At 46.4% G+C, this 26,844-nt stretch overlaps 12 protein-coding genes across 12 annotated transcripts; 5 read left to right on the top strand and 7 right to left on the bottom strand.

Annotated features, from left to right (window-relative positions):
* Positions 1 to 786: 786 nt before the first annotated feature.
* On the bottom strand, positions 787 to 1,421 carry GLAREA_10733 (uncharacterized protein; the record flags this gene model as incomplete). Its single annotated transcript, XM_008079834.1, has 4 exons — positions 787 to 863; positions 925 to 1,129; positions 1,187 to 1,234; positions 1,305 to 1,421. 4 exons carry the CDS (start codon positions 1,419 to 1,421, stop codon positions 787 to 789), a joined length of 447 nt encoding a protein of 148 aa, XP_008078025.1.
* A 1,767-nt stretch (positions 1,422 to 3,188) lies between these two features.
* GLAREA_10732 (uncharacterized protein) lies at positions 3,189 to 4,897 on the top strand (the record flags this gene model as incomplete). The annotated part of the gene is made up of 4 exons (XM_008079833.1): positions 3,189 to 3,716; positions 3,764 to 3,874; positions 4,182 to 4,471; positions 4,525 to 4,897. The coding sequence occupies 4 exons, from the start codon at positions 3,189 to 3,191 to the stop codon at positions 4,895 to 4,897; spliced, it is 1,302 nt and encodes a 433-aa protein (XP_008078024.1).
* A 1,139-nt stretch (positions 4,898 to 6,036) lies between these two features.
* Positions 6,037 to 7,962, bottom strand: GLAREA_10731 (uncharacterized protein; the record flags this gene model as incomplete). The annotated part of the gene is made up of 1 exon (XM_008079832.1): positions 6,037 to 7,962. One exon carries the CDS (start codon positions 7,960 to 7,962, stop codon positions 6,037 to 6,039), a length of 1,926 nt encoding a protein of 641 aa, XP_008078023.1.
* Positions 7,963 to 8,485: 523 nt separating this feature from the next.
* GLAREA_10730 (NAD(P)-binding Rossmann-fold containing protein) lies at positions 8,486 to 9,885 on the bottom strand (the record flags this gene model as incomplete). Its single annotated transcript, XM_008079831.1, has 2 exons — positions 8,486 to 9,557; positions 9,749 to 9,885. The coding sequence occupies 2 exons, from the start codon at positions 9,883 to 9,885 to the stop codon at positions 8,486 to 8,488; spliced, it is 1,209 nt and encodes a 402-aa protein (XP_008078022.1).
* A 430-nt stretch (positions 9,886 to 10,315) lies between these two features.
* GLAREA_10729 (uncharacterized protein) lies at positions 10,316 to 12,243 on the top strand (the record flags this gene model as incomplete). Its single annotated transcript, XM_008079830.1, has 4 exons — positions 10,316 to 10,545; positions 10,794 to 11,076; positions 11,127 to 11,354; positions 11,506 to 12,243. The coding sequence occupies 4 exons, from the start codon at positions 10,316 to 10,318 to the stop codon at positions 12,241 to 12,243; spliced, it is 1,479 nt and encodes a 492-aa protein (XP_008078021.1).
* A 254-nt stretch (positions 12,244 to 12,497) lies between these two features.
* On the bottom strand, positions 12,498 to 14,446 carry GLAREA_10728 (Activating enzyme of the ubiquitin-like protein; the record flags this gene model as incomplete). Its single annotated transcript, XM_008079829.1, has 3 exons — positions 12,498 to 13,729; positions 13,778 to 13,874; positions 13,940 to 14,446. 3 exons carry the CDS (start codon positions 14,444 to 14,446, stop codon positions 12,498 to 12,500), a joined length of 1,836 nt encoding a protein of 611 aa, XP_008078020.1.
* A 278-nt stretch (positions 14,447 to 14,724) lies between these two features.
* GLAREA_10727 (Glyoxalase/Bleomycin resistance protein/Dihydroxybiphenyl dioxygenase) lies at positions 14,725 to 15,718 on the top strand (the record flags this gene model as incomplete). Its single annotated transcript, XM_008079828.1, has 3 exons — positions 14,725 to 14,946; positions 15,371 to 15,591; positions 15,676 to 15,718. 3 exons carry the CDS (start codon positions 14,725 to 14,727, stop codon positions 15,716 to 15,718), a joined length of 486 nt encoding a protein of 161 aa, XP_008078019.1.
* A 395-nt stretch (positions 15,719 to 16,113) lies between these two features.
* GLAREA_10726 (uncharacterized protein) lies at positions 16,114 to 16,933 on the bottom strand (the record flags this gene model as incomplete). The annotated part of the gene is made up of 4 exons (XM_008079827.1): positions 16,114 to 16,149; positions 16,201 to 16,359; positions 16,414 to 16,760; positions 16,819 to 16,933. The coding sequence occupies 4 exons, from the start codon at positions 16,931 to 16,933 to the stop codon at positions 16,114 to 16,116; spliced, it is 657 nt and encodes a 218-aa protein (XP_008078018.1).
* Positions 16,934 to 18,204: 1,271 nt separating this feature from the next.
* Positions 18,205 to 19,677, bottom strand: GLAREA_10725 (EPT/RTPC-like protein; the record flags this gene model as incomplete). The annotated part of the gene is made up of 3 exons (XM_008079826.1): positions 18,205 to 19,274; positions 19,350 to 19,372; positions 19,424 to 19,677. The coding sequence occupies 3 exons, from the start codon at positions 19,675 to 19,677 to the stop codon at positions 18,205 to 18,207; spliced, it is 1,347 nt and encodes a 448-aa protein (XP_008078017.1).
* Positions 19,678 to 20,420: 743 nt separating this feature from the next.
* On the top strand, positions 20,421 to 23,128 carry GLAREA_10724 (uncharacterized protein; the record flags this gene model as incomplete). Its single annotated transcript, XM_008079825.1, has 3 exons — positions 20,421 to 20,591; positions 20,648 to 20,912; positions 20,970 to 23,128. 3 exons carry the CDS (start codon positions 20,421 to 20,423, stop codon positions 23,126 to 23,128), a joined length of 2,595 nt encoding a protein of 864 aa, XP_008078016.1.
* A 469-nt stretch (positions 23,129 to 23,597) lies between these two features.
* On the bottom strand, positions 23,598 to 24,400 carry GLAREA_10723 (uncharacterized protein; the record flags this gene model as incomplete). Its single annotated transcript, XM_008079824.1, has 4 exons — positions 23,598 to 23,654; positions 23,707 to 23,879; positions 23,929 to 24,223; positions 24,308 to 24,400. The coding sequence occupies 4 exons, from the start codon at positions 24,398 to 24,400 to the stop codon at positions 23,598 to 23,600; spliced, it is 618 nt and encodes a 205-aa protein (XP_008078015.1).
* Positions 24,401 to 25,664: 1,264 nt separating this feature from the next.
* Positions 25,665 to 26,521, top strand: GLAREA_10722 (NAD(P)-binding Rossmann-fold containing protein; the record flags this gene model as incomplete). The annotated part of the gene is made up of 4 exons (XM_008079823.1): positions 25,665 to 25,941; positions 25,995 to 26,231; positions 26,297 to 26,455; positions 26,505 to 26,521. The coding sequence occupies 4 exons, from the start codon at positions 25,665 to 25,667 to the stop codon at positions 26,519 to 26,521; spliced, it is 690 nt and encodes a 229-aa protein (XP_008078014.1).
* Positions 26,522 to 26,844: the final 323 nt, after the last annotated feature.

The raw sequence follows: 26,844 nt of genomic DNA, 5'->3' as shown, positions 1-26,844 counted from the left end.
TCCGGGATCCTCCCCTGCCTCGTTGGCAGCCACGACGTGGCCGGTAATGATGATGAAAGGACTACGGCCCTCAAAGGACGATCGAACGGGCTGGGGGAATTGGGTGTCATGTCGAGTGATATTCACCTTTTGGCTTTGTGTCAGATGTACCTGAGTTCCGCTGCAACACTTCGGCGGCGCTGCTGCATGGAAACGGTTTCGATCCCTTTCGGACTTGTTACTTTGCAGCATTTGAATTTTCTCCACAGGCACCACATCGCTCGATACGCAATTTTAGAAGGGTGCCTGTCGTGGGCAATGTACAGAAATAAAGTAATTCATGACGAGAGAGAGCCTTTCAAAGGTGCACGTCTGGTGGGTACACTTAATGGTGTGAAGTAATCAGGTCTTTTTACCTATGTGCACAAGCACGATATGCACTTCATCTTTCAAGACCTTCTAGCGGCATAGAACACGGGTACTGTCGATGCTTTTACTTCTCTTGTCTGAGCCTCTCAGGATGGTTATCAACACGCAATAGCCTCGCCGGACAAGCCCACAATAAAGTTATGTCCTTACGCTTCTATAACCCCATCAAGGGCTTATTGAAGCCTGCCCCTAAATGTTTCCCACCCTGCGTTCATCCCTAATTATAGGTCTGCTTTGTGCTTCAGTTACGAACCTCGTATGTGCTGATCGAAAAGCTGAGCCCGAGAACATAGCAATGTCACGACATTTCCAATCGTATCCTCCCAACGGAGGCCGGCTTAGAAGGATAGCAATGAGTGTTAGGCGTCATCGCCTTCGCTATCTTGCGTCAACAGTCTCATTTCCTCCACTGGACTTGGTCACTGTGGTTGCTTCCCCGTTACTGTCTGTCTCCACTGATAAAATTTAGTGCTATTTCCCTCACGCTCTTTATTGATTTTAGTGAAAACGCCGTACTTTTTCGTGCTAGGGTCGCAAAGGTTCCAGTCCTATGGGGTTCCGGACTTCGTTTGGCGAGGTTTCGGAGGTCGTTCGATGGTTGCGGAAGACCTTGCAGTTTAGAACATTCATCAAGGTTCTTTGTCGACGCTCGTGATCGTTCGGGCCGTTGGCGTTTGTACGTAGATTTGAAGACATGATGGTCGATCCATTTCGTTTGATTCTGAGGTTATTGTCAATACATATACACCAGGACATAGTATTTAGGACACAAACTTACTTCTTCGAGAGGCTTCAAGGTTTTGATCAGGTAGCAGTCATCGCTGTGCTATATGAGGGGAAGAAGTCAACAAATGCACAGATACTTGGTAGAAGAGCTTTTAGAGGTTCACACTTACCGTAAGAGAATACTTTTTAACGCCGATTGCATCGTCGAGTACATCCTGAAGTACTTTGGACAGTATACCTCTACTGACAAGTACCCATTCTCTACCAGTGGGGTCGTCACTTTGCATCGTGAAGAAGAAGAGTTTGAGCTGATGATTTCAAGCAAAACAAAGCGGATGTTGCCTGAAGATGTCAAGCAGACTGAACGCACAAATCGTCGTCTGGGTTTGTCAACTCCCCAACGGCGATTTTGTCACCAGCGGCGTAGACTCGGTCAGCTGGTTGAGGTGATGTGGCATTCGCCGAATGTCAGACATGCAACACTCTTTAATTATCCTTGGAGCCTGTTAACAGGACCGTCAAGTCCAACAGTCGGCCTACGCTAGTTGTTGGTCTCAGCCTCGAATTTCTCGATTAACTGACCTGTTACGCCCTGCCAATACCCTTGACCGCGCTGGGCGCTTACGCGCAGATTTCGCCTCCAGTAGAAAACATCATCGCTCAACAATCCGCCAAGGCTGCAAGAACTTTGCGGGTTCTCCTACAGTTTTTCCAACAACTCATAAACAACTTATGATCCTTCGCCCAATCTCCGAGGGCCACCAACATGCAGCCGGGGACGTGATAAGATATCCTCGCAATATTCTCCCTACTATGGTTATGTTTATGGTTTGTTGGAAGACTGGGTATGGCTCGATGAAGTCCTCATTGGGTCGGGGAAACATATTTCATTCCCGAGCAAAATGACTTCCTTCTTCAGATGTATCACAAGCCATAGGGATTGAAGAGCTCGGTTGTTGGTGACAGACTATTCCAACGATCCTCTATCAATCGTCGGCGGGCCGCGAAACGCGAGGCCTCTGGACGACCAGACTCGGTCATCATTCTAGCTGAAGTTGTTGCAAAAACCAAAGAACGATGTATAACAGCATAGGCCCCTCAAATGAGGCAGAGCCTCGTGTTTTCCAAAAGCTGTGCTGTAAACAATCTTCAGGCACTCAAATCACCGATCTTCAACATGGATTGGCCCTCACAGTCAAATCGATGGCTCTTCCCGAACAACCTCAATACGTTTACCTGCAGTGATCTAGAAGCCGAGAATAAGCAGACCTGTACTGTACTTCAAGCTTATAACATCCCTGACGATTCGGTGAGTTATGTAAATAGCTCAAAGACATCGCGCTTAATATCGATATACTGAACTCGAACAGAGTCAACCTGTAGCATTGGAGAGGATAGAGCTATCGAAACCCCATTTGTGGGACGATTGGTTTGAGGTTAGATCATTTTTTTCTTTTTTCTCGAGTCCTCACGCGGTGGAGCAAACTAGTCAACGACGCTTAGGGCTTGAGGGAACGTTTTTATCGCGTTTTCTCGATTCCCGTATTTGACTCCTATTGCGTGGTTCTCAGCCCTGCAGTTATTAAGCTCACAGAGTATAAGAACTAACCAAAACACATTGAAGTCTCCAATCTTTCCTACAGCCGCTGAAGTAGCTGGAATAGCTCTGGAGCCAAAAGATCTACCAAAGAATGGAGTAGTTATCCTGTAAGTAGTCGATTGATTCCACTATCTGCAATAGTTTCTAACCTACTTAACGTTTTATACCCCGTTGTGGGCCGGAAGAAGACACAATAGAAACAAGCCTGGTCTACCTTCCGATATCAGAACAAAATTGGCAGAGGCTTGGACGTGCCTTTCGCTTTTTGCATGGCGGTTTAGCGAAGGTCATCCAAGGAAGTCAAACTTATCTCACGTCAATCGTATGCAAACACGAGGACACACGACTGTATATGCACATGGCAATGACGAAGTCTCATGGTAATGACGCTTTTGCTTTGACGTCGACTCACCTAAGCTCAACTAACTTAGGTCTGAATCTGACCCTTGCAATTATGATGGGCTGCTCTCAGAATCAAATAGAAAAAGTGCAAGAGCTTTTGAAATTTTCCGAGAAGGGAATAAAACATTCTTTGTTGATGATTGGCATTTGCGCCGAGCTTCATCTAGACCGCCTCACAACCCTGGTTGGCAAGTACAAGGCGAAATGCAAGGAAGCAATTGAACTCATCAATCCTAGCAATACAGAGACGATATTGGAAGAGCACAGCAATACAGAGAAAGAAGAAACTCATCTAGATGGCCCAAGAAGAGAGATTACGTGGGATTTTATTGAGAAAGTTCGTTTCAATCGAGACCAAAGCAAAAGAGCAGAGGAGGAAGTCAGAGCAACCCAACGACAATTAGAAAAGGCACTCCCCAAGGGATTTCTCCAACAGACTTACCAGTTTTCGGACCGAGACTCAGACGATGTAGTGACGCAGGCGTTCGCAGATCGCTTCGCTGACATATTTGTCGAATTTGAAGGATTGATTGCAGACTGTCGTATTGCGGTAGATGGTATGGAATTTACCGCAGACATGGTGGGTCAGAACTATCCCTAGTGACGAAATATACTAATTGTTCATAGATTCGGAATGAATTAGCAAGACAAGAAACAAAGAGCAGTGGCCACGAAACCAAAATTAGCGCCTTCATTGCGTTTATAGCGATGCTCTACCTGCCGATGACAACCATGGCTGTAAGTACACAAGATTTCATTATAGACTTCGGGCATATGTCCGAATCCACTTTTGTGATTTTTTCATTTCTACCCTTGGAAGAATTACGATGTGTCGACTGCCAATAAAGAACACGGCTGTAGGTAGATGCGCTGAATTTTACACCTGGCGATTTCAAAGCACGATTGCGGTCTAAGTAGAGGGATCATCATAGAATGTAACGCAGGACGTTTGGCACATTGTAATTGTCTCGAAACACAGGAATAGGAGGGAATGGATGTTTGTGCTCCAGGGTGAAATTTACTGCTTGCTAACGACCACGTCTAGACTATCTTCGCGATGCCGGTTTTCCAATTTCCTCATAGATGGCGAGACTGGCAGTACAACCTGGTGGAAATCCACGATGCATCCAGCGGAAGTAATAAGTCTGATCTTCCCGTATTTTCTGGGTATTTTTGGTGGTATCTTGGAACTTCGAGTGCCTTTACCCTACTTACCGTCGAGGGATGGTGGCGGTTTACCAGCAGAGAGGTTGAAAAGCGTCAAGGCAAGCATTGGACTTTGTACCTACTCGCCAAATTCTGGCAGAGGCTTGTGCAGAGTTGGAGAAAATTCAAGTCAGTTCTTTACTCCCAATCTGAGTATTGCTGGCATACTCATTGCTTCCTAGTGCCGCAAAAGCGAAGACTACAGACGATTCTGACGACTCGAATTCATCTAATGAACATAGTGTGGACTTGAGGATCCCCACTACTGTCACCTCAAATGAAGCTTCTGGTAGTCAGGCTGCTATCCCTTTTACGAATATTATGAGGAATAGATCAGCAACATCAACCCTTTTGCAGGTCAACAGCAGTCAGCCTTCTCAAGAACCACAAACGCTGTCAATTACCAGTCACTCGTCAGAGACTTCCCAGCGCATCCCCACGCCAACTGTTCCCGAACAGGTAACAGGTGCTACAGAGCTACATGATATGGGCGATACAACTGCATTGCGTGGTGGTGAAGGGCCACGGTTTCGGTCTATCTATGACATGGTCTGATGAAGAACTTTAGGTTCTTTAGATGATGTGGTATGTGGCAGTTGAGACAGATGATAAGTCTATCAGCTTAAGATAATTTCCTATGTTCTTTTTGGTAATTTGGCAAAATTAAAACTGTAATTATATTGAAACCATTGAAATTAGTGAAATCTAGACCCCGGACGATCCACGAACCAGTGACTAGAAGTTACATTGCGATGGAAGTAAAGAGTTTTTGTCAAGTGTTTCTAGGAACATTCTGACTGATGGCTGTTAACTGACTCAGCCTCGAGATTCAGACTTCATTGCTTGCAAGCAGTTACAGTGCTACTTTCTCCCAAAACAGGTGATAAAAGAACAAAGATTACAGGAATAAATCTCCTTCAATAGGAAGCATTTCAATGGCAAATTCTTATGGCTCTCTTTCACAAGCAGACATAGGGCCCCTTTTCGATGATTATATTTAGTGACACTTACCTCGAAAATACACAAGTCAATTAGAATAGAGACCTGTTTAGCAGCTAATTCATGGCACTGAACAAAAGCAATCACAAGAATTGCTCAGATTCAAATAGGAAAAGTTTTAAATTTTTTGATCCTTCTTGATGATCTGCTTGGGTATCCTCATCATCACATATAGGTTAGTGATCGGTCTCTGACAGTAGTCAAAAGCTTTTCAGCAAGCTACAAGGGGTAAAACTAGTCAAGAGTTCGTCGCCGGAACCAGCAAAATCTGGATTGCGAGTGTTGGTCGTGTTCCGAAGAGCAAAAGCGGCTCATTTTCTGCAAGTATCACGTGTGAATGCAAAGGTTTTATAAGTCTTTCCAGCTGACGGCGTCAAAATCATCTTTGAATCGGCGATTGTAGACCTGGACTGGTTGTTAGATATGAAACCCCCATACCACCGTACATTTTCTAGCCTGTCGTTTGCTTAACCTCTCGCCTCGACCTTGGTCATCTCCTTATTGTCTCGCTCCCTATTTTCGACACTTTATTGACGCCACCATGTCGATCGGTTCAGTATCTAGGTAGGGGAATATCCGCCGAGAACGCCAAGTTAGTTTGCCTGACTTTTGAGCAAATTCTTGAAACATTATTGTGTCCTGCTTTGCCTTGACGAAATTAAAAGAGGAAATGGTAATGTTTGTAAACAAATCAATTAGTGAAGTACAAAAGCTTCACGTTGATAATCTTCTACAATCTTCTGGGTAGCATCTTGTTTCTGCGGAGTTTTGTTGCCTCTAACGTCATCCTTAATTCGATGCTTCATGTCTTGAAACTCCCATTCATTCATAAAACATTCACCAATGAAATGGAAATGACTACCGTCCTGAAAAGTCATTTTTTCTCCAACGTAGTTCTTCTCTGACAACCACGGGACCACGTCGTTGTAATCCTTGCGTATTTTGACATCGAAAGAATTTGGTACTTCGGTTTTCCGGAGTAGGAAAGGTGTAGCGTCGACTTCCTCGAAACAGCAAACATCATCGCCTCGTTGAGCAATAGCGGGTACAAGTGCCCAAGTTCCATCTTGTAATAAACCCCATCGTCTCGCAAAAAGGAAACTTTCGTATCTCTCTTTATTGGGGCGCGCCCACAGAAGCCGAGTAAACAATTGCCGACGATATTTTTCCAAAGCTGCTTCTTCATGTTCCGCATGCATCTCCTCGTCAGGGATTGGGTTAGTCCCAGAAAGTACTTGCGTATAATAGTCAACCAGGACCTTTAGGCTACTTTGAAAATCTTGCGGAGAAATATGGAGAGAATCGGACGCGCTGATGAAGTCTTTAATCATGTCCACTTCGTCCGTTGCTAGGACAGAAGAGACGTAAACTAAAATACCTCTTCTATATCCATAAAACAAGAGGGCTGCACCGAGATCTAATAAGTTCCAGCCTTCTCGCTTCGGATTGCACCAGATGTCACCAAAGCGATCAGTGACTTGACCTAGTGCCTTTCGGGGGCGTGTGGATGAGCTCTCTGACCAGTCGACCGTCCAGGTTGCAAGGCCAAGTTTCCGGTCCTCCAATTTGATCATACTCTCGGCATCAGCAAGTAAATCATGTACCATTACAGGATTTTCTGTCATAATGAACTTAACGATTTCTTGATAGACGTAAGCGCAACTTTTCTTGTAGTCTGCTGAGAACAGCTCTTGGACTCTGGTATCCGTAGCTGGGTACTTGTAAAGCCCTGCCAAATTCACATGTGCAAAAACCATATCCCGAGGATCTTGGACTCCGCGTCCTCTTCGTGTCAGGACTAAACCTTTAAACCGCACAATGAACTCTCTTCTCTCCTCAGAATGAGAATTTCCAGCCAATGAATGTAGATCCGATTGAATTTGTGGTCTGAATCTTCTAGACTCCGGGTCTACCCTGTGATAATTCATCAAATGTAGTTCTCTATAAAGAGGCTCATTCCTAAAAGGATTGATCGATGGTTTTTGGAGCATATCCCAATGGATTGACTGCTTGCCACAATGAACCCATGGGTCTCGAGAGAATGCCAGCTCTTGGAGAATCCAGACTCTACTGAACCACGGGCGTTGGAGTATATCTTGGAACCCCGCAACTAAAACAGATTCTAGAGGTATATGTTTGAGATTATTTAGTTCTCGAATCAAAACATCAGATTCGGAGGATGCATCTCCCAAATATATTAGCGTATGGTGAGCGGCTTGATAAACCTGCCACATCATCCTAACTTGGATAGATTTTTCTTCCGAATCAGACTGATTAATACAAATGGCGTCAACCCAGATATCTCGAGGCTTTGAAGAATCTCTTATGTGTCTCAAAGCCGAGTCCAAATTTCGTGTAACTTGGAAGTCGTAACCCTCGAGCTCGATCGTCTCAGGATCAGCAGCATCGCCCCAGACGTAAGAGAGTGCAGAAAAGTGATCGATGGTGTCTAATTGGCATTGTTGTAGCGTCTTGTGTGAGATTGTACATTTTACCCGATCCTCCATGCTGGCGCTTGGATGAAGACAGAGGACGCGGATGAAAACTTCTGCTGGAAGAGGTTGATACTGATAGCTTCGAAGACTTGTCGGACGTCGAGCCAAGGGGGTGGTGAGATCCATAGTTGAGCTCTGCTCGGCTGCTGTTCAATTTTTGGAAGCCGAATTTGTGAATCGCACGTAGCTGAAGCTGTGAGACTGCACAGGTACATATGTCCTGCAGAAGTAAATTGCTGACTAACGGGCGACATACACCATTGGAGACAACCTTGGACACCACCTGAGCACCCGGCGGGATCAAAGGAGATGAACGAGATGTGTTAACACGAGTCGCTGCGAAGCGAATAACGAAAATACATTGCTAGAAAGTAGCAAAGGAGTAGCGAGGGACAAAATTTATGGAATAACAACTAGGGAAATCAGGAAGGCAACCCAACGGTGGCATACAGCTTTGCGTCTTGGCCTTGACTCAATGTATACGAAACCTTCTGAAACCGCTCTCACCCACAACACAAAGTGACAAAAATACAACACATATTAGATAGATAATAGAAAAAGGTACAAATACAACGCTAGTAAAACACTTCAAGCTCAGTATTATAAACGACTGGCATCAAGCTCTCCGCAAACCTGCTCCGCTCATGGCTTACTTCGGCGACAAATACTCTTCTTCCCCACCAGTCACTTCCTTCACAGTCCAATCCCACAAATCATCCTGCTTTTCGACAATATGGCTATCAATACTTGACGGAATCTCTTTCTTGCCTGAATAATACACCCCATTTTTTCCGGCAGTCTCTTTCGATAGGGCCACCCAAGCCAGATTTGCGCCACTTTCCGCTGGTAAGTGGATATTACCGTCCATAACGAGCAACTTCAGCACGGGAACCAAGTGAGGTAATACGTGATTCCAAATGAATCGCATGAAAGAACTGTATTCCCTTGCCAGACCAGTGCCAGGCATAAGTCCGGGGTCGAACGAATTGACAGTCATCTGCTCTGAAGGTATGCGACGTACTAGAGCGTATCCAAACATGACATTCAGTAGTTTGGATGTTGAGTAGCGTTGTCTTCCGTCCTTTGTGACTGTTTTGGGGTCTGGACGCGCGAGATCTGCTGCAGAAGTGTAAATTGCATCTGGCATACCGCTTTTCTGAGCCGGATCATGGGTCCCAGAGGCTGTGAGTGTAACTCGAACTCCTGGGGCAAAGTGTGGACTGAGATGGTGCAATAGAATTGCATGTCCTAGGTGATTGACCTGGAAAGTTGACTCAAACCCGTCTGCTGTGAAAGTGACCTCATTCGGAAATTGGAGTCCAGCATTGAGAAGGAGAGCGATGATGGGCGGAAACTTTTTTGAAGAGTATTCTTTGGCGTATTTCTTGACCTTTGCGATTGAACTTAAGTCTAGGGCGAGGAAAGTGACATTGTCTTGGCCAAGTGTTGAATTGATCTTTTGCGCTGCAGATTCGCGATCCGTCCGCGATGAAAGGACAACTAGGTATTGTGGGTATGCTTTTGCAATATTGAGTGCAGCATAGTATCCCAGACCAACGGTGCCACCTGTGACAATGACAGTGTGTGTGAAAGCCATTGTTCGTTTGAGCTTCTTTTCTGGCTTGATGGCGCTCCGAGTCTCGACAAAAGACAAAACAAAACGTGGAGTATGGACCAGACGAGTTGCGACTTCAATGGGTAGAGAACAGTATTTGATACCTCTACAAGAAAACTTGTTAGCATTTAATTCTCATCCCATATTTCAAACTTGGACTTGTCTTAAGCTATTAGAAGTCTTCGGCTAAGGAAGATGAGAGGGAAGTGCAATCCGGAACGCATACTTACTTGTTCAGTTTATTTTCTTAGATGCTTGGAGATGACTATTATTGTGATGATGACTTTAAAAACTGACGAGTACTTGTTGATACTCTTATATAACTCTTCATCGTGAACTGCAGGTACTTGATAGTTTTGGTAAGCGAGCGTTTTCAGCGCCGATAGAACGGCAGCAAGGTTTATTGCATTTTCTGTGGAGTTTGGTAGGGGCATCGAGATCCGAACAACGTGCGGAGCAGCGGGGCAGATTATACCTTGCTACCGTTCCACTATCTGATTGGCATGGCATTTCGCTCGCGATACGGAGGGTCGCGGAGGAAGCATCTGGAGGGTGGAAATACTGCGATTTCGTGGCATCATGCGACTCATAATTGCTGTGGAATACTTAAATTCCAGCTTAAACTCCGTGGAAAGCTGAGAAATCCATTACGCCACTGAGATGGCTTTTCTAGGGTCGGGCTTGGAACAAATAATTGCTCCGACAATGATAGGCCAAGAGCCAATGTTCAAGCGAGTGAGTATGTCAGGACGTCTCTCCTTCTCTTGGACATGAACACGTTTGTTTTGTAGAACGACAGAATCCTCGGTCCCGTTCTGGAGAGAAAATCCTCTGTCTAGTTCATTTCAACCATACATTATCACCATGCTTGATGCCGAGCAACAACTGGTCGTGTGTAGTCCAGAGCCAAAGGACCTTCTCCGGTATCTAGCCACTTATCAGGTCGTTGTCTGCACAGCCTGTTCGTATGCAATCCAGCCGAATGCTATTGCCAGGCATCTGAAGGAGATACATCTTCTTCAAAGAGCAGCAAGGAGACCGTACATGGACCATGCCTCAAAGCTTCAGCTTGCTGACCCTTTCCACGTCCTTCGGTATGCCTCAACACTCTCCTATGTGCCATGTTTTCGAGCATTCAACCCAGATGAATCGAACAACCCCGAAAGAGAACCCCTGATGTGATGGTGTAGACAGTTGTTGTCTCAAATCTTTCAAAGTTACCAATTGGTTGTGTTTGCTCATGTTGTAGGTTTTGGATGCCGAACCAATGGCTAAAAATACCATACCAACCTCTTTATGAATGAAGTCGCTTCTGATACACAACAAGCTAATCAGCTTACAGTCTAGAACCAGTGGAATTTCCAGTACCCTTGCTCCCCGTCTACGACGGATTCAGTTGTACCTACCAAGAATGCGGCCACTTGTGCATTACCGAAAAGCGCATGAAAGCCCACTGGTCTTCCACGCATGGAAGACAGGGACAGCCTAGTGTGGATTTCAAGTATGCATCCCTACAGACCTTTTTCAAAGGGAACTTGCTACGCTACTTCACAGGCGGTCCAGCGATCCCTAAACCAAAGCCAGTAGCTGAAGAGACGTTTAAGCTCAGAAGTCAAAGAACCCATGTAAGTGACTTGGCATACAGGTCTAATGTTTGTCCTGATCATGATCATAGGAAATTGGACATTGTGGATTGCCACTACCTCCACTTGTTGCAAAATCATATAACTGGGCAAATGAGCTGGAAGAATCCGACTTGTTTTTAATAAGTCATTATATGACGAGCACATATCTGAGCATCTCGTCAGCGGAAGACACCCTTGAAATGTGGAGGACAAACGTCCCTAGATTGGCGCAGCAGCATTCATTTGTGCTGCATGCAATCCTCGCTTGTACCGCTCTTGTGAGTTTGAATGTCCATATTATTGATTCAAACAATCCCAACGGCATCGTCCAAATTCCACTCGACCAAACCAGGCCTTGATCTGTGCAATCACGATGTGGTGGAGTTGATACGGATGAAACTTCATGTGAAAAGAGCTAACAACACATAGCATTTAGCATACCTTAATCCATCCGGACGAGAAGAGATGATAATCAAAGCTCGTATCCACCAGGCCAAAGCTATGCCACTATTCCGTGCCGCCATTGCAGAGGTGGACTCAAAGAACTGCCACGCCGTTCTGATCTACACGCACCTCCTAGTGATTAACTCCTTCGCTAGCGAAGAGCAAGATGAGAAACTCTTTCTCGGCGACACCGAAGACGAAGAAACCCTTCCATCCTGGCTTTTCTTCTTGAGGACGGGCTGTTCGATGCTCTGCGGTGTATGGGATGGAATAGCAGAAGGGCCGGCGAAACCGCTAGCCGCCGCCTGGGAAACACCTATCGACACCACAGCGTTTGCATTTGAACCTTATGTAGACTATTTTCTGGCAGTTCCTCAAGAGGAGTGGCTTGATTCGGAAAGGACTTGTTACATTGAAGCAGCTAATGAGCTCGCACGAGCGTTCTCATGTATGAACGCGCTTGGAAACAGAATCACCACATGGGATGCGATGCGGATCTGGCCGATGAGGAAGAGCCTTGAGTATATCGAACTGCTTAGGGCGTGGCATCCTGGGGCGTTGATATTGTTGGCCCATTTCTGTTTGATTCTGGAAAAGTTGGACGGATATTGGTATTTTAAGGGAAGGTCGCAAAGGGTGCTTAGCACGGTTGCGAAGAGGCTCGAGGGGAGATGGCACCGATATATTGAATGGCCATTGACGGGAGTCGCGCCATTATTTTGAGTGGAGGCCACACAGAGTACTGCCTATTCCTAGATATTGGCGAAGAGGGCTTCCACCTCGAAGACATGCTTGAAAGATAATACGCACAGTAAGAAATCTGCGACTTGATTGGATTGCACGCAGACTCTAGCATATCTCTGAACGAAATTGGCGATCGATGTAACACTATAAGTCTTGCTCAAATAGCGTGGTCATCTGATATTTTTTCTTTGTGGAGATTGCTTAAAATACATGAGCAAGAACTGTGGCAGTTCTCATCGATACTTTTCGAATGATTTCTCCTCCCTCAACCTGCTTTCCACAAGTTCGACTATTTCTTCATCGTAAAACTGCTCGGGTGTCTTGTCACCCTTCACAACTTCTCTTTCGTGCACGTTGGCCTCCTCCTTGGTCATGCACACAAGGTCTCCCAACCTTACGATACTGTTCTTCTGTCCCTCGACATCCACCTTGATAGTACTGCCAGCTTCCGGCTTTCGCCATCTAACTAGAGCGAGCCTCGTGGTAATTCCACTTAGGACACTCTTACCCCTATAGACTTCTTCCACGAGATAGCCAACATCATAGACGCTAAGTCCAAGCTTCAAGCCTTGTGCATCTTCACCTGGAGTTGTCAAGCGCGCTAGTTTCTCTTCTGACCCTTGAAGCTGTGCTAAAATTCCATCGTACATTTTCTCTCGCCCTTTCGCAGGTACGTATTCGTGTGGATAACCAGTAATCTTCAAGATAACATGGTTTGCGACAGCGTACCCAAATACGGCGGGCATCGTACCCAGCACAGGTAGAATTCTCACTCGAAAATCCGGAAGTACGCCTAGCTCACCCACTTTGCCCTTCTGGAACTCCTCTTCGGGCAACGGCAACAATTGCGCCTTTCCAGGACCTGGTTTCTCCGTAGAGTAGACGACGGGAATGCCCGACGCGACACCAAGAGCGCGAAGTCGTCGACGAGTAGAGCGAGAAAGCGGATCTTCGGTACTAGAGGAGATGTCGCCGATGAAGATGCGAGTTGGATCAGATTTGCATCCTGCTCCCATTGAGGAGATGATAGGAAGATCGTGCTTGTGACAATAAGTGAGAAGAGAAACCTTACTGTCAATATTGTCAATGGCATCGATGATGAAATCTGGTTTCCTTCCCCGATATGGCTCCAACAACACTTCAGCAGCTTCTTCGCGATATAGCTCGTTGCGTAAGTCAAAATGCACCCAGGGTGTGATTTGATGGAGTCGCTTCTTCAGACATGCAACCTTGGGCGTGCCAACATCCCCTAAAGTCGCAACAGCATGGCGGTTGAGCGATGATAGGGTTACTTGGTCGAAATCGATGAGTCGAATGTTAGAAACTCCTGAGCGAGCAAGCGCCGCTGCACAGTGCGATCCCACTCCACCACAGCCGACAACTATTACAAACGCTTCTCGCAACCTGTGCAAACCTTCGTCTGTAAGAAAAACTCGATTTCGTGCTAGTTGTTCAAGAATTAAATCTTGATGGTATCAGTACAAGTTCCTGGACATTATGTACCGGAACATACCATCGTCATAATCCCCCTTTTGCGCTCTTTCTGCGAGTCTTACACTTCTCTCATCTTCTTTACTGAGCACTGTTGAGGCGCCTCCGAAATCTGTGAGCTTCACTTCTTCTGTCAGTATGATTGTCACCGCCACCAAGTAAGGCCTCAAATGGCCCAACATACCTCGCCAACACTATGTCCTTGGGTGCGATCATTCAAGTCCGGGATATCTGCCTTCAGCTCCCCAACTCTCTCCCTCCTTCTCACATTCTGATATCCGAAGATTGCTCCAGCAACAATTGCCCCAGAAACAACCGCAGTAGCCGCAAACTGTGCTTCTCTCGACCCAGTGATCCTTCCTATCCAAGACGCCATGCTCTCTTTCTCCTCGACCTTCTCCTCCGGTGCCTTTGGTGCCCGCTCTGATTGTTTGCCTGCGCGGCGCGACGATTCTGGTGAAGAAGGGGCACTTGTCTCACTATACACTCGACCCCCCGGGTTGTAGAATCTTGAATAATGTAGCCCTTGAGCTCTCCTCCTATTCCTTTCGTCAGAATCTATGGGATATCCGTCTTCATCCAAACTATCCTCACTATCAGCTGAAGTGTAGGAGGACCAAGAGCGCGGTGGTGAAATCGTTGGGTATTCGTGGTCGTAATCGTAATACGGTCGGTTATATGGCCGGTCCATCGTATTGCGCGGTCATTTTCGGAGGTCTGAAAAGGCTATTGTTGTGTTTGGATGGCACGATGTATAGTTGACTCTAAGAAATTTGAAGCTATCATCGAACCTCGGAGTTGAGCTTGACGTGCTCTGATTGGCTGGTTTCGACCCTCTCAAAAGTGTATCCATAACCATCCATGAATCCTCGTATCAAGATCATCAACTTCGCAATAATGTCTCTTTTTCTTCGATCGAAGGGTTTCTCAGCCTCTAAGTCTCTCTTTAAGCCCAGGTATTTCAATATCATGACGGCAGATACGCCGGCAGCAACTACAACCCCGGCCGCCACTATATCATCGCTCGACCATCTCGTCCTAACAGTCAAGTCAATACCCGCAACCACAAAATGGTACGAACAGAATCTAGGTATGAAGCACGAGTCTTTCACATCAGCTTCAAGTCCAGAGATCAGAAGACATTCTCTTATATTCGGGGATCAAAAAATCAATTTACATGAAGCGGGAAAGGTACGTGATTATAATACGAACAACTTCTACCTCAAACCCACACGCTATACAGTCGAAAGTCCGTCGAAATCAGCAAGTGCTATAAAGACTATGCCAGAGTGATACTATTATTCATCTTATGATGATACGTTCAATTTGCTCCCTAGAGGATTGCTTTGAAGAAGTCTGATTATCTAAGGGCCTCACAAAACTTGATTCTTCTGAATCCACCAGTTTCAGAAATCGAGTTTGCAATCCCAAGTGCTAAAGTTTGTGCATTTCGGGAAGAAGTAAAGGACGCGTGCTATTAAAACCTCCGTCGCATATTTAACCTTATAGCTCACTAAGTTGCAAGAGCGTAATACGACCGTTCCCCAACTTCCAAGATGCTTTTACCAGATTCAATACGTTTTTCATATCCTATCATAGATCTAATACGTCTCAGGAATTCGAACCTAAAGCACACACTGCCCTTCCCGGAACCGCCGACTTGTGCTTCTTAACTCATGATGATGTTGTTTCGGTACGTGAGAAACTGGTTGCGGTCGGCGTCAAGCTTGTAGGATTAGGAACCGAGCAAACAGAAAATGGTATTGTTGAGCGTACCGGGGCAAGAGGGAAACTCAGAAGTGTTTACTGTCGTGACCCCGATAACAACTTGATTGAGTAAGTATTATCTGTCTCTAAAAAAAAAGAGTAAACCGAGAAGGTAGATGGGTTTGAGTGAAAGACTGCTGATATCAACGCTAGAATATCGAATCATGTCGATCCAGAGTTGCAAGAGCAATTGTAAATTAGACCAAAACGTTCATAGAAGAACTCAGAAGACGCGAGTCTGAAAATCACAATCAAAGCGCAAAGAAGACAGATTCTTAAGAATCAAAGTATACGATCAGCAAAGCTTCAACATTAATAATGAAAGTTCTGTTTTCCATCCCCACAACTCTTCCCAGATTCCCCATCCCATCCCCCGATTCTCAGCCCACAGAGCTGTTTGGATATCGACATTATGTACAGTACATGTTAACTCGTTGCCATTTACAAAAAGATATAAAGAAAAATCATGTGTGGTCACCAGGACACCACACTTCTATCGCCCAAGTCTAAAGCCTCAGTTGAAGCCCCAATGTTCGAACGCCAGGCCCAATGCTTGCTATCATGATCATGGAAAAGATGAGAGCGAATGCTTTAGACGGCGAACTTGAGGGTACGTCTGGTCTTCTTCTGGATGGGGTGTTAGTAGAGTACTGAATGATGTGGAAGAAGAGTACTTACGGCTGCGGCAGTGGCGTTGCCAGAAACCATCTGGACTGGGACACATCCACCGAATGGACCAGCGTTGGCATCGTTGTTGCATCGGACCATGCAGACACCAGTCATGCCACCGGCGGTACCAGTGCACTCTTGGTCAGCAGCGACCTTGGCGGTGAGAGGCTATCGCGGTATTAGCAATGAAGTAGATGATCTTGAATGTGAAGAGGAACTTACGAAGTCAGTGGCCTTGGCGTTGCTTCGGGAGTTTTTGCCAGGAACGTTGGTAGCGACTTGCATGTTGGTCCACTGGGCACCGGTGCCAGTGGAATCAATCATACAGCTGTAGGGACCAGCACCGTCACCGTTGACCTGGTGGAGAGTCATCATGACCATTCCACCCTGGGAGATCTGAGGCATGTTGCCGCCGTTGGCAGCGAGCATCTGAGGAACTTGGGTAGCTGGATCGTTGGTTCCGCCACCAAGAGTCTCTCCGCAAGCATCAGCGGCGGCGTTCTTGAATCGGGTGGAATCTTGTTGATCTGGGTCTCTCTTTGATCCGTCACGAGGAGTGGTTGCAACAACTGTAGAAGTGAATTAGAATGATATCGATCTCTAAAGAATATGGAAGAGGATGCTTACCACCAAGAGCCGTTCCCTCTCCACCCTGGTCACCAACAGCCTTGACAATGGCACCGTGACCGAAAGCCAACTCTGCAATAGCAGCAAGAACGATGATGGATGATTTCATATACATTTTGAAAGAGTTTTGTTAAAATGGACAGTGGCCTGCAAGTCCTTTGATATTAGATTAGAATGGAAGAAAGAGAAGAGAAGACTGAGAAGATGTTGCTGATGTAGAAGACTGATGATGTGATGAAGAAAGAAGTTATGATACAGGTCTCATGGCCATCTCTTATAGAAGATTGTCCCAATACCTAACATGGCCAACTCTTCAGTCGGCTATTAGGAAGAGGCTCTCGAGCAGGTCGCTCGGATTGGTGGGCCTCGCAAAGCTCGTGCATCGTCTAGGAGATGTGCTCGAATCGTGTGCACAGCCTCGCAAGAGACCAAAGAATATCAATACGGGGGAGGTTTCTCCGTTGCGAAACTTGGTATGCATAGGGGATTTGTTTTGTTTAACTTGGCAGCTTTACCCTGTCCGAGACTGTGGGGAAGAAGAAACATTTCGGCAGAGATACAATGTTTTGATTCGGCACAGAGTAAATCTCTTCCTTGATGATAGCATCACGAGAGAACAAGATTGGAAATTGAACTTAGATAATGTAGACAAAACTGTCAGTCCAAGAGCTTTGAATCAGCTATACCGTAGATGATATGAGCATCTATCTACTCGTAGTAGACTACCGCAAAGATTCTCAGGAGCAACAAAGGTTGCGGGAACTGTCCATCAACGCATTGTTTTCCCCCCACCGTGACCAACGAATCATATTGGATCTTGACAGATTATGGCGACCAAACGGGAAAAGACCAGAACCGTAAGACCGTATACAAAGAAACGAACAGCTCGTCAAGTTTCGGAAGAAATCGTAGATTGACTACAAGATAGGCCCCAAACCAGAAACAATGGTCTGTGGAAGGGCCAGACGCTATGATGCCAAGATCATAAAGGCTCTTGGCAGTTGCGGATCATGGAAATCCGATTCGAGCCCGGACTCAACTTGAAAGCTTAACTAGACCTTCGCGGTATGCAAAGAACCCTCACCCTATTGCATCTAGCGGATTAACACCTTTTCCGGACTTGTCGATGGCTGTGTTGTTTTGGAAAGCCATCCTGGCCGAAACAGCGCTCGCAAAGACAAGCCCTCCTCGCTTATGTGCTAAGCTTCTCCAGAGCGGTTGGTGCGGATGTTGATTTGCATGATGATTTACCAAACACCTTGGCAAAGAGCGGTGCAGGAGTGGTCGTGGAGTGATGCATTCTGTTTCCACAACTTTGACCAACAAGGGGAAACGGTAGATCTTACGATCGTTGCGAGCTCCTATGAAAGGTCCAAGCAAAACGCATCATGTGACTATACGTCCTGTGCTTTTCTCCACAATACCACTCTCCGAGGGTTCATTCTTCCAGCCAACTCCATGACAGACTCTACCCCTGTCAATCCATTTCACTTCCGTCGGCAGTACCTGACTAGTGACCCATCGTGCCGTAGTGGTATGTTTGGTGCCGTCTCCAAATGGTTCATCGGTCTTCTCAACACGTTCCCGACTCGAATTCAAGGTTTCCAAGGAGCCCGGGATTACTGACATCCCTGCGGCTAGAGTCTGAAAGATGATTAACTGATCTTGGAGATGCTCATCCACAAGACCTCCTCTGCAAACGGTACGCTCCAAACCAGCAACTATCCCACGAGCCATTTCAATGCTCAGCGCTTCTGGAGATTTGTTCTTCGATGTCTTGTCATAAAGCCAATCTCGACCGAATCGTAGACCGGTCGACGTATGTGCCACAAGAAGAGCATACATCCGCGCCTTGTGCCCACTGTCCTCGACTAGCAAGACTTCGACGTTGACCTCTGGGAATACAGTGTTCAGCTCCACAAGAAATGCCTTCTTCATATCATCATGCATCGCTGCAGGAACAACCATAGAGACATCAATCTGGGCGATTTCGCCTCTTTCTGATGGCCAGTCCGGAGACTCCAAAGTCTGGCCAAATGGAAGAGGGTTGATTGTGAACCGAATGGAGCCTATTTGTCGGCTGCCTTGAGACCATCCACGGCAATCCAACTTTCGCTCTACACTGATACCAAATCTTTCAAGGGCTGGCAGCAAAACCTGGTCGACGTATTCGAAGGATGGCGAGAAGCTGACATTGGTACCGCCTTCTATTGTCAAGGTGATAGGGGTGTTGTCGGTCGAGCTCGCCATGACGAGGAAAGGAAGGAGGGCTTGGAACACAAGCAATATACTCCCCACCGAGTCCGACACGATTTTGACATCTCGTTTAAGGAGATGAGGGGGTGACAGTGTCGGCCAAAACTCAACTGAGCTGCTGCCTACGTCGCAGTCTATCAATTTTGCTGCTGTGGCATCTGCTAAGTATCTCATACAAGCAACATGTTGTGCTTTAAGACCTATGCTGAAATTAGTCGTTTGTTCTCAGCGCATCGGTCCAACAGAACCATTCGCATATAGGAAGATTTGAATACCTCCACCACGACCTCCTCTGGCTCTGTGATGATCAGCGAAGAATGCGGAAGCTTCGCAGTACAAGCGTGGTTACCTGTTCGCTCTCACATGATGTATGCGGATCGGCGTGCCAGTAATTGCACTTATTGCCGTTGCAATGCGTACTAGCTGGCCGCCGCCTTCTCCCACTCTCCCATCTAGGTCGACTGGTCTTTGAGGCTCAGCCTTTGTGGAGGATCCCATCACGTCCGACGGGGAATTTCTGAGAGCGAATGCAGTACGGTGGTTGTTGCCTATACGCCTCGTGTATAGCCTTGCGGCAGTGGATAAAGTGACCCGTTCGAGCATGTGTGATACCAGACCGAAGAAATCAGGAACGATGCAGGTTCTTGGGTTTGCAACCTGGAGGAGAAAATGTGGTGGTCTTAATAGCTGATTGGCTCGTGACTCATTCGGCCAAAGTGATGGAGGCTGAGTCGGCCTGGAAGATTCCCAGCCATGATGTTATCCCGAATGCAGCGAAGTGGCAGAGTGGCAGATGAAGGGCGGTTCGTTGGAAGCTTCGAAATTCGTGTACTGTAGGGTTGGATCCGGAGGGTTGTGGTGACCGCCATGTCAAGGCACGCCGGTTCTGATGGCCATCGCGAATCGAAAAGTTCGTGGCTATCCGTCCATCCATCTTTCGGTCCATGGAGATTCAGCTGTGTCGTCCGTGTATTGGAACCATAGCGGGCAAGACGACCGTACGCATCAAAGTCAGCTGTCTATGTGGTCGTGGTCGTCTCGTTTGTCGAGAGTTGATTGTCAATGCAGGGTCAACGAAATTGTTCCCGATCGCCTGGGACACTTTCCAGGTTGCGGGCTTGCCAGGCTCGAGCCAGGATCCCGCTTTCTCTCCACCCCCGCCATCCAGCGTCTTGGCACGGTGCCGACAGCCTCACTCACGAGGTGCAGTTCTTGAGAAACCAATTCCCATCCTTCATTCTCCATTCTACATGTTAGCTCGATCAAAAATGATACTGATGTTCGATCCATTGAGCATACCGTGCGACGTCAAGACTTGCTCTTAGGAACATCATCTCGCCGGCACCATGATTCGACAACTCTCACATGGAAGCGGGACCTCGAGCTCACCAAACGCAGCAAGTCCAAAGATCAAGGGCTTTTGGCAGGGCCGCAGGAAGAAATCATCTGTGAGCTCAGGCTGCCCGATCACTGAGTCTCCAACGAGTGGCAGTCTGTTCGCAGAGAAAATATTCGTGGTATGATACTGCCGAAGCCGTCCTGTGCCCTGAGCAGTTTCTGACGTTACTCATAGCGGAATCACAATGAAGATCCAATTCCAACATCACCCCTCACCCTCCCCGAGCTCGAACCGTGCCGATCAAATGGTCTTCCCTCGCCGGATCCGTCACTTACATTGTCCCACGATGCCGAATATCTCCACTTGAAGGAACATACACGGCGATTGAAGAAGGCACCGGCTGGGTCTGATCCAAAGAAGGTCGACGCAACGTGGGAGATTTACAAGAAAGTCCGGGACGAATGTCTACAGTTGTGCAGAAGCCTTCTTGAAAAGTCCCGTAAGTGGCTCATTCGTTTGATTCTGCGGCTATGTGTCTAACTTGTTTGCGTTTTAGATAGCAGTGGTCGCAACCCGTCCCTCGATGTGAACCCAGAGCCTAGTGACGCAAGATCATCATGCAGCGGATCGTTAATGGAAGCGCCGTCTAATACAAACCCTGGTGACCAGCGGCTGGCCGCCATTCAAGAGTATAAAGGGATTCTGGAGCAGATGGTAGACAACTTCAGGACTTGTTTACTGATTACGTATGCGAAAAATGAACCGGACGCTTCAGAGGAACAAAAAAGGGCATTCCTGGATGATATGAAGGTCCGAAAAGGCTTGATTATGAAGTGGAGAGATGCTAGTATTCATGCCATGAAATCTGAGAAGCTGTTGTACTGGGAGCAATTCAAGATTCGGTCTCTAAATTTTGACAGGCTCAAACTTGATTTATTGGCTATCTCCAAGATATCTGACACCCCCGAGCCCACGTTTGACGGTGATACCGCTAGTCAAAACATTCGCGAGTACGTGATTGCGCGGCAGGGTGACACCATCCTCGAGTTCGAAAATAAGAGTGTCGAGGGATGTCAAGTTCTCAGATTCCGCGTCTCCTCTCATCTTCTAGCCGAGTCATCGCCATTCTTTGCGCAGATGCTTTTACCGCAACCACCAGGTGCTATCTGCCCAGTTGACATGGACAATCAGCTTCCGGGCCCTGCTGGGAGACACGTGTGCAAGGACGGCATTGAAGTCAAAATCTACCGCATGCCTCAGATAGAAATGAACGTACATGAATCGCTCACGATTCTTCTACATGCCGCGCATATGCATAACAACAAAGTCCCCAGGCAAATAGACTTTCCAGTCTTTGTAAGTATTGCGGAGGTGTGCTTGCGGTACCATTGTACTGCACCGCTTGAATTGCAGGTCGAGTATCAATGGCTTCCGCAATGGATCCATATGGCAAGCGACAATAGTCCAGACGGCCTGCTGTTGATAAGCTATACCTTCGGACTTCGGAGACTGTTTTCACGCATGTCGAAGTCTGCTATCCTGAACTCGCTAGATGACGACGAAATCCAGTCAAGAGAGACTTGGCCGCAAGCAATCAGAGATAAAATCAGGGCAGTGAGAGGGGCAAAAATCGCACAAATAAATGATCGCTGTACGAAAGCACTCGAAGAATATTTTCGCCCGCCGATCGAACACATGGATAGGAAATCGAGTGTTGGTTCTTTGCAGCTGACAGCAAAACCCCGCTGTCCGAAGGGGCAACATTTATGCGATGCTACAAACTTGGGATGGCTCATGTTGGTGTACAATGAGCTGCGAGTCCTTCCAAGTTTGATGAATGAAGTTGGATTTCAGAGCCTACCAAAACCACCACGACGGAGTCTTAAGGCTCTAGTTGATTCCCTTAGGCTTATGCCTAGTGCGCCACAGGTGCATGACGGAGTATGCGATTATGCGCCAGCATTCAGAAGCGCAATAGATGATATATACAATAGCGTCCGAGGTTTGACATTCAAAGAGGTAAGTGGCAAAGACGGATGGGGACTTTCCAAGCATGCTGGCCCCGACGACTCAGAAGATGATCTTCACGAGATTGTCGAGCTACCCGGGAATGTGAGAAAAGCTACGACGTCACGAATACGCACCCACGTTTCCGAAGGCCCATCCGACGAAGTAGGTCGCATGTTAGGTACCTCAAATTTGTCTGACGACTCCGACGATCTGATCGAGGAGGATCAAGCAGTATCGACTTCTAATTCTCCATTTTCAGGAGGAAGTAGGGGTCTGTCTTTGCCTCATATAGCCATTCCTCGTGAGAAGGAAGAGAAGTTCCTTGCTATCGAGAAGTCAGAACTGGCTAGTCCTCTGTCTCCACTGAGCGGTGGTGAGGGTGATGATGATTTATACAATGCATCGCCTCTGGTTCCATCCTTTACGCAGGGCGCTGGAGAGATAGAAATGTCTGCTGAGGAAGCTCATCGAATCCTATGGCCCGACGATGAATATGCCGGTCCCGACACACATCCCGAAGAAAACGAAAAGGTTTTACTAGACGATATCAAGCGCTTTGGTGGTAAGCCGAAGGCTAACATTTGTCAAGCATCCGCTCGCGCGGAAGACAAGGCGAAAGTCGTCGCCGATGGAAAGCATCTCAGAGACGAGAAGGACAAGACTCTTGGGTTGGGTCTCTACAAACATGGTTGTCGGCCACCTTGAGGCGCACATTTTACGTGCAGCATCTGTGGGAGGATCTACTTTCAATTGGGATTTAGCGAGGTGTTATACGGCAAGCGAAAGCACGGCGCAAATAGGAATGGTTAGGATAAAAGGGTGGATGAGAATTTAACGGTGGCGCAACATATACCCGTTTTGGTTTATTTGGATTCTGTTCCAGGCATATAAGATGAACGCTATGTTTGGATAAAATTTTAAAGTTGAACGTACATAGGACGAAGAAGTTTTTGAATTGTAGATACGATACACTGCGCTTATGATATAACAAATTTGAGATGTAGCTCAAATTACAATTTAGTGTGGTGGTAATATGATAAACAGTTCGGAAATCTGGAGTCAATAAAGATATTTGCACATCGTACAGCCAAAATAGAAGTCGATTCTCCTGGGCACAACCTCATCGTAGTCGGGCACCACCCTTAATCACTCATCACTCCTCTCATCACCTCGCCTAAAATATCTCAAAATGAGCATCAACAGGTTTCCCACAGTTGATATCCAAGATATCCTATCTCAAATCAGCCTCAAGTTCTCTTCACACTCAAACACCATTCACATACCTGTGGACACGCGCTAAAAGCAACTATACAATCGACCTCGGCTCTCAAACACACATACTCCCCCTCCTTACTTGTGGGTTTCTCGAACGATAAGCTCGTCTGGTCGTCTGCGCGAATGGGAATGTTCATGAAGAGATTCAGGGGGGAGGGTGTGAATTGTGGTGGTTCGATACCTGTTCCATCAGTCTCCCTTTCCCCTACATCTATCCATTAAATACTTACCTAGAGCAGTCAAGCCCTCAATCAGATTATCAGCACAATTCCGATGTCCCTTCCCATCTTCACCAGCGAGTTCGGTATATCGTTCCGCGTCACAGGCAGCGATTAGGGTGTCGTGATGGCCGGACGTGGTGTCTTCGGTCAGTGTCAAAACGGGCTGGCGTTTGTTGTTGTACAGTGAGTCGCCTGGTTTGGGGATAGTGCGGCAGAGCGTGGCGCGGGTGTGTTGCATGCTTAGTTGGGTTGAGATTTTGGAGGTTGAGGAAGGGAGGAGTTCGAATGCCCAGGTGTCTATGACCTGCGGGGTGTTAGGGGCGTTGAAATTGGGAGTCGGAAACGGGTTGAGGGATGTGGGATGATGATGTCTGTGGTATATACGTACTTGTGTTCCATGAGTATTGATCACTTTGATAGTCTGACCAGCTTTAAGGGGAGTTGCAATGCCATGACGGGCTGGGATGGTTGTTTGTGTCATCTTAGTAGTCTTGACTTAAAAGAGGACGAACTTTCACATATGCTTTCACTTCAAATGTTTAATTAGAATTAGAAACAACTCGGACATCTCGAAGTGAAATATGAAAATCATTAATGTGATTGAACGTAATAATAACCCTGATAAGATAAGGAACGAGGGGTACTGTAAGTGGGGTGAGGATATATACATCGTACCTGCATTTCAAGTTGCGGTTAAAAGTATCCGCGTCCTTGACTTTTTCACTCGAGAATGAAGCAAGCTAATATTGTTATAAAATTATATTCGAGAAACATCCCTAATGTCTGTTGGATGATAGGATGCTGCGGTGTGATAAAACTTGTGATACAATACTCAGATAGTATCTGGGGTGCGGATATAGGGACATATAACCCCGAAAGCCGAACAACTATGTCTCAGCGTCAGTGTAAGATTGACATCAATAAACCTGTATTTTGAGATTTATTTCTGTCTCACGGAGTTGCTTTGCAATGTTCCGTTCTACAAATGATACCACGTCGGCCTTCGGACTTGGAAATTGGCTGAAGAAGCATGTTGCAACCATTGTGCCTATCACTTTGATGTGTCAGATGTGACGCTGGCGTGGAGGACTTGCAATAAAGTGGGCAGTTCTGAGAAATTTCACATCAATGGATGGTTTGAATTTGTGTCGATAACGAGGTTGTAGCAATGAAGAACAGATAGATGTGTTAAAACAAGCTTTTGGCAGCTGTGAAGTTGATAACCTGGGGAACTCTAGCTAAGCGAACAGAGTCTTCATTAACAAATAGGTAATATTTACAACCCTTGATATATATTGCGACAGAAGATATGAGTGTCGGTAGCCTTTTAAATCGAGTTATCAAAGTTCGAATAATAGCTAAATAAATTTCATCTACTCAAAGTACACAATACATTTCCCGTCGATTGACTGAATGTTGTATTTTAACAGCCACCTTTTATGTCCATACCACCACCACATTTTAGCACTACGACGGGTAAAACCCACTAATGTAAAACTAGGTAGCTTTGCAGGTCCCTCAAATCAACAGCAGCGGCAGTCACACCGGAGCTACCGCTAACACTAAGCGTATCTCCGAGAACCCATCGCCGAATGTCGTCAGTCCATTTCAGCAAAAAGGACTTTACAAATCTTCATTGGGAAGAAGAGATACAAATATCAAGAAACAATTTCTTCTATACTACACGTCAATCCTTTCAACATCCCAGACAAACATTTAAATTCGTCCTTTAGTAAAACATCATTATGACACAACGCAAGACACCAAAGCTCTACCAGAAGCATATCCTAATCATTGGTGGCTCATCAGGCTTGGGATATGCCGTAGCAGAGCTCTCTCTTGAGTCTAGTGCCAAGGTCACCATATCATCATCTTCGCCTAAGAGAATAGAGACTGCTGTCTCTAAGTTGAAAGAAGCATTTCCTGACGCGGAAGTCAATGGACACGCGTGTGATTTAAGTGGCGAGGATGTAGAAAGCCACATTGTGGAGCTGTTCGAGAAAGTTGGAAAGGTCGATCATGGTAAGCTATTTGTTGTGCATGTTCTAAAAATTGGCAGGTCTGATATTGGACAGTGGTATTCACAGCAGGGGACGCCTTGGCATCGATGAAGATATCAGAAATTGACCTGAAAAAAATACAAACCGCTGGGCAAATAAGGTTCTTCGCGCCATTGCTAGTTGCAAAGCATGCCGCAAAATATCTTTCTCCCGGCCCAGAATCGAGTATCATTCTAACAACAGGGACTGTTGGTGATCATCCAATCCCAGACTGGAGTGTGATTGCCGGCTATGCCGCTGGTTTGCATGGCAGTGAGTTGATCGGATCTTTTTGTCGGAGCTAATAGATGAGACTTAAAATATTGACTCTCATATAGTGACGCGAAATTTAGCAGTTGACCTGAAGCCAATCAGGGTCAACTGTGTCAGTCCTGGAGCTGTAGAGACAGAACTATGGGACAACATGCAAAAGACAGCGAAAGAAACCATGATGAATCAAATCGCAGCTAAGGTGCCAACGGGTAGGATTGGGCGACGTAAGTACTCCACAAGGGTTCTTCGGCAAAACGCTGACAATTTCCCTAGCCGAAGACGGTAAGTGACACTCAATCTTTTGGCGTGAGGAATGTTGCATCGTACAGATTTTTGCAGTACCACGTTCCAGAGCTCGTCGATTATCCAGGTCAATTAATAGATGCTGACTGTGCCATAAACTAGTGGCCGAAAGTTATATGTGGCTTATGAAGGACACTAACGTGACAGGCATTGTTGCTTACAGCGACTCGGGATCGAGGTTGGTTTGATTGTCCACTGGGATAAAATACCTTAGTTCAGTGCAAAGGTGCTTAACAGAAGAAGTCAAACAAACATCATAAATACGAATACACAAATATACACACTACGGATTCTATGAAGTCATCCATCT

The sequence above is a fragment of the Glarea lozoyensis genome (assembly GCF_000409485.1).
Source record: "Glarea lozoyensis ATCC 20868 chromosome Unknown GLAREA12, whole genome shotgun sequence".
NCBI classification, from domain to species: Eukaryota; Fungi; Ascomycota; class Leotiomycetes; order Helotiales; family Helotiaceae; genus Glarea; species Glarea lozoyensis.
The sequence above is the reverse complement of the archived record's forward strand: the minus strand, read 5'-3'. Positions and strand labels throughout refer to the sequence as shown.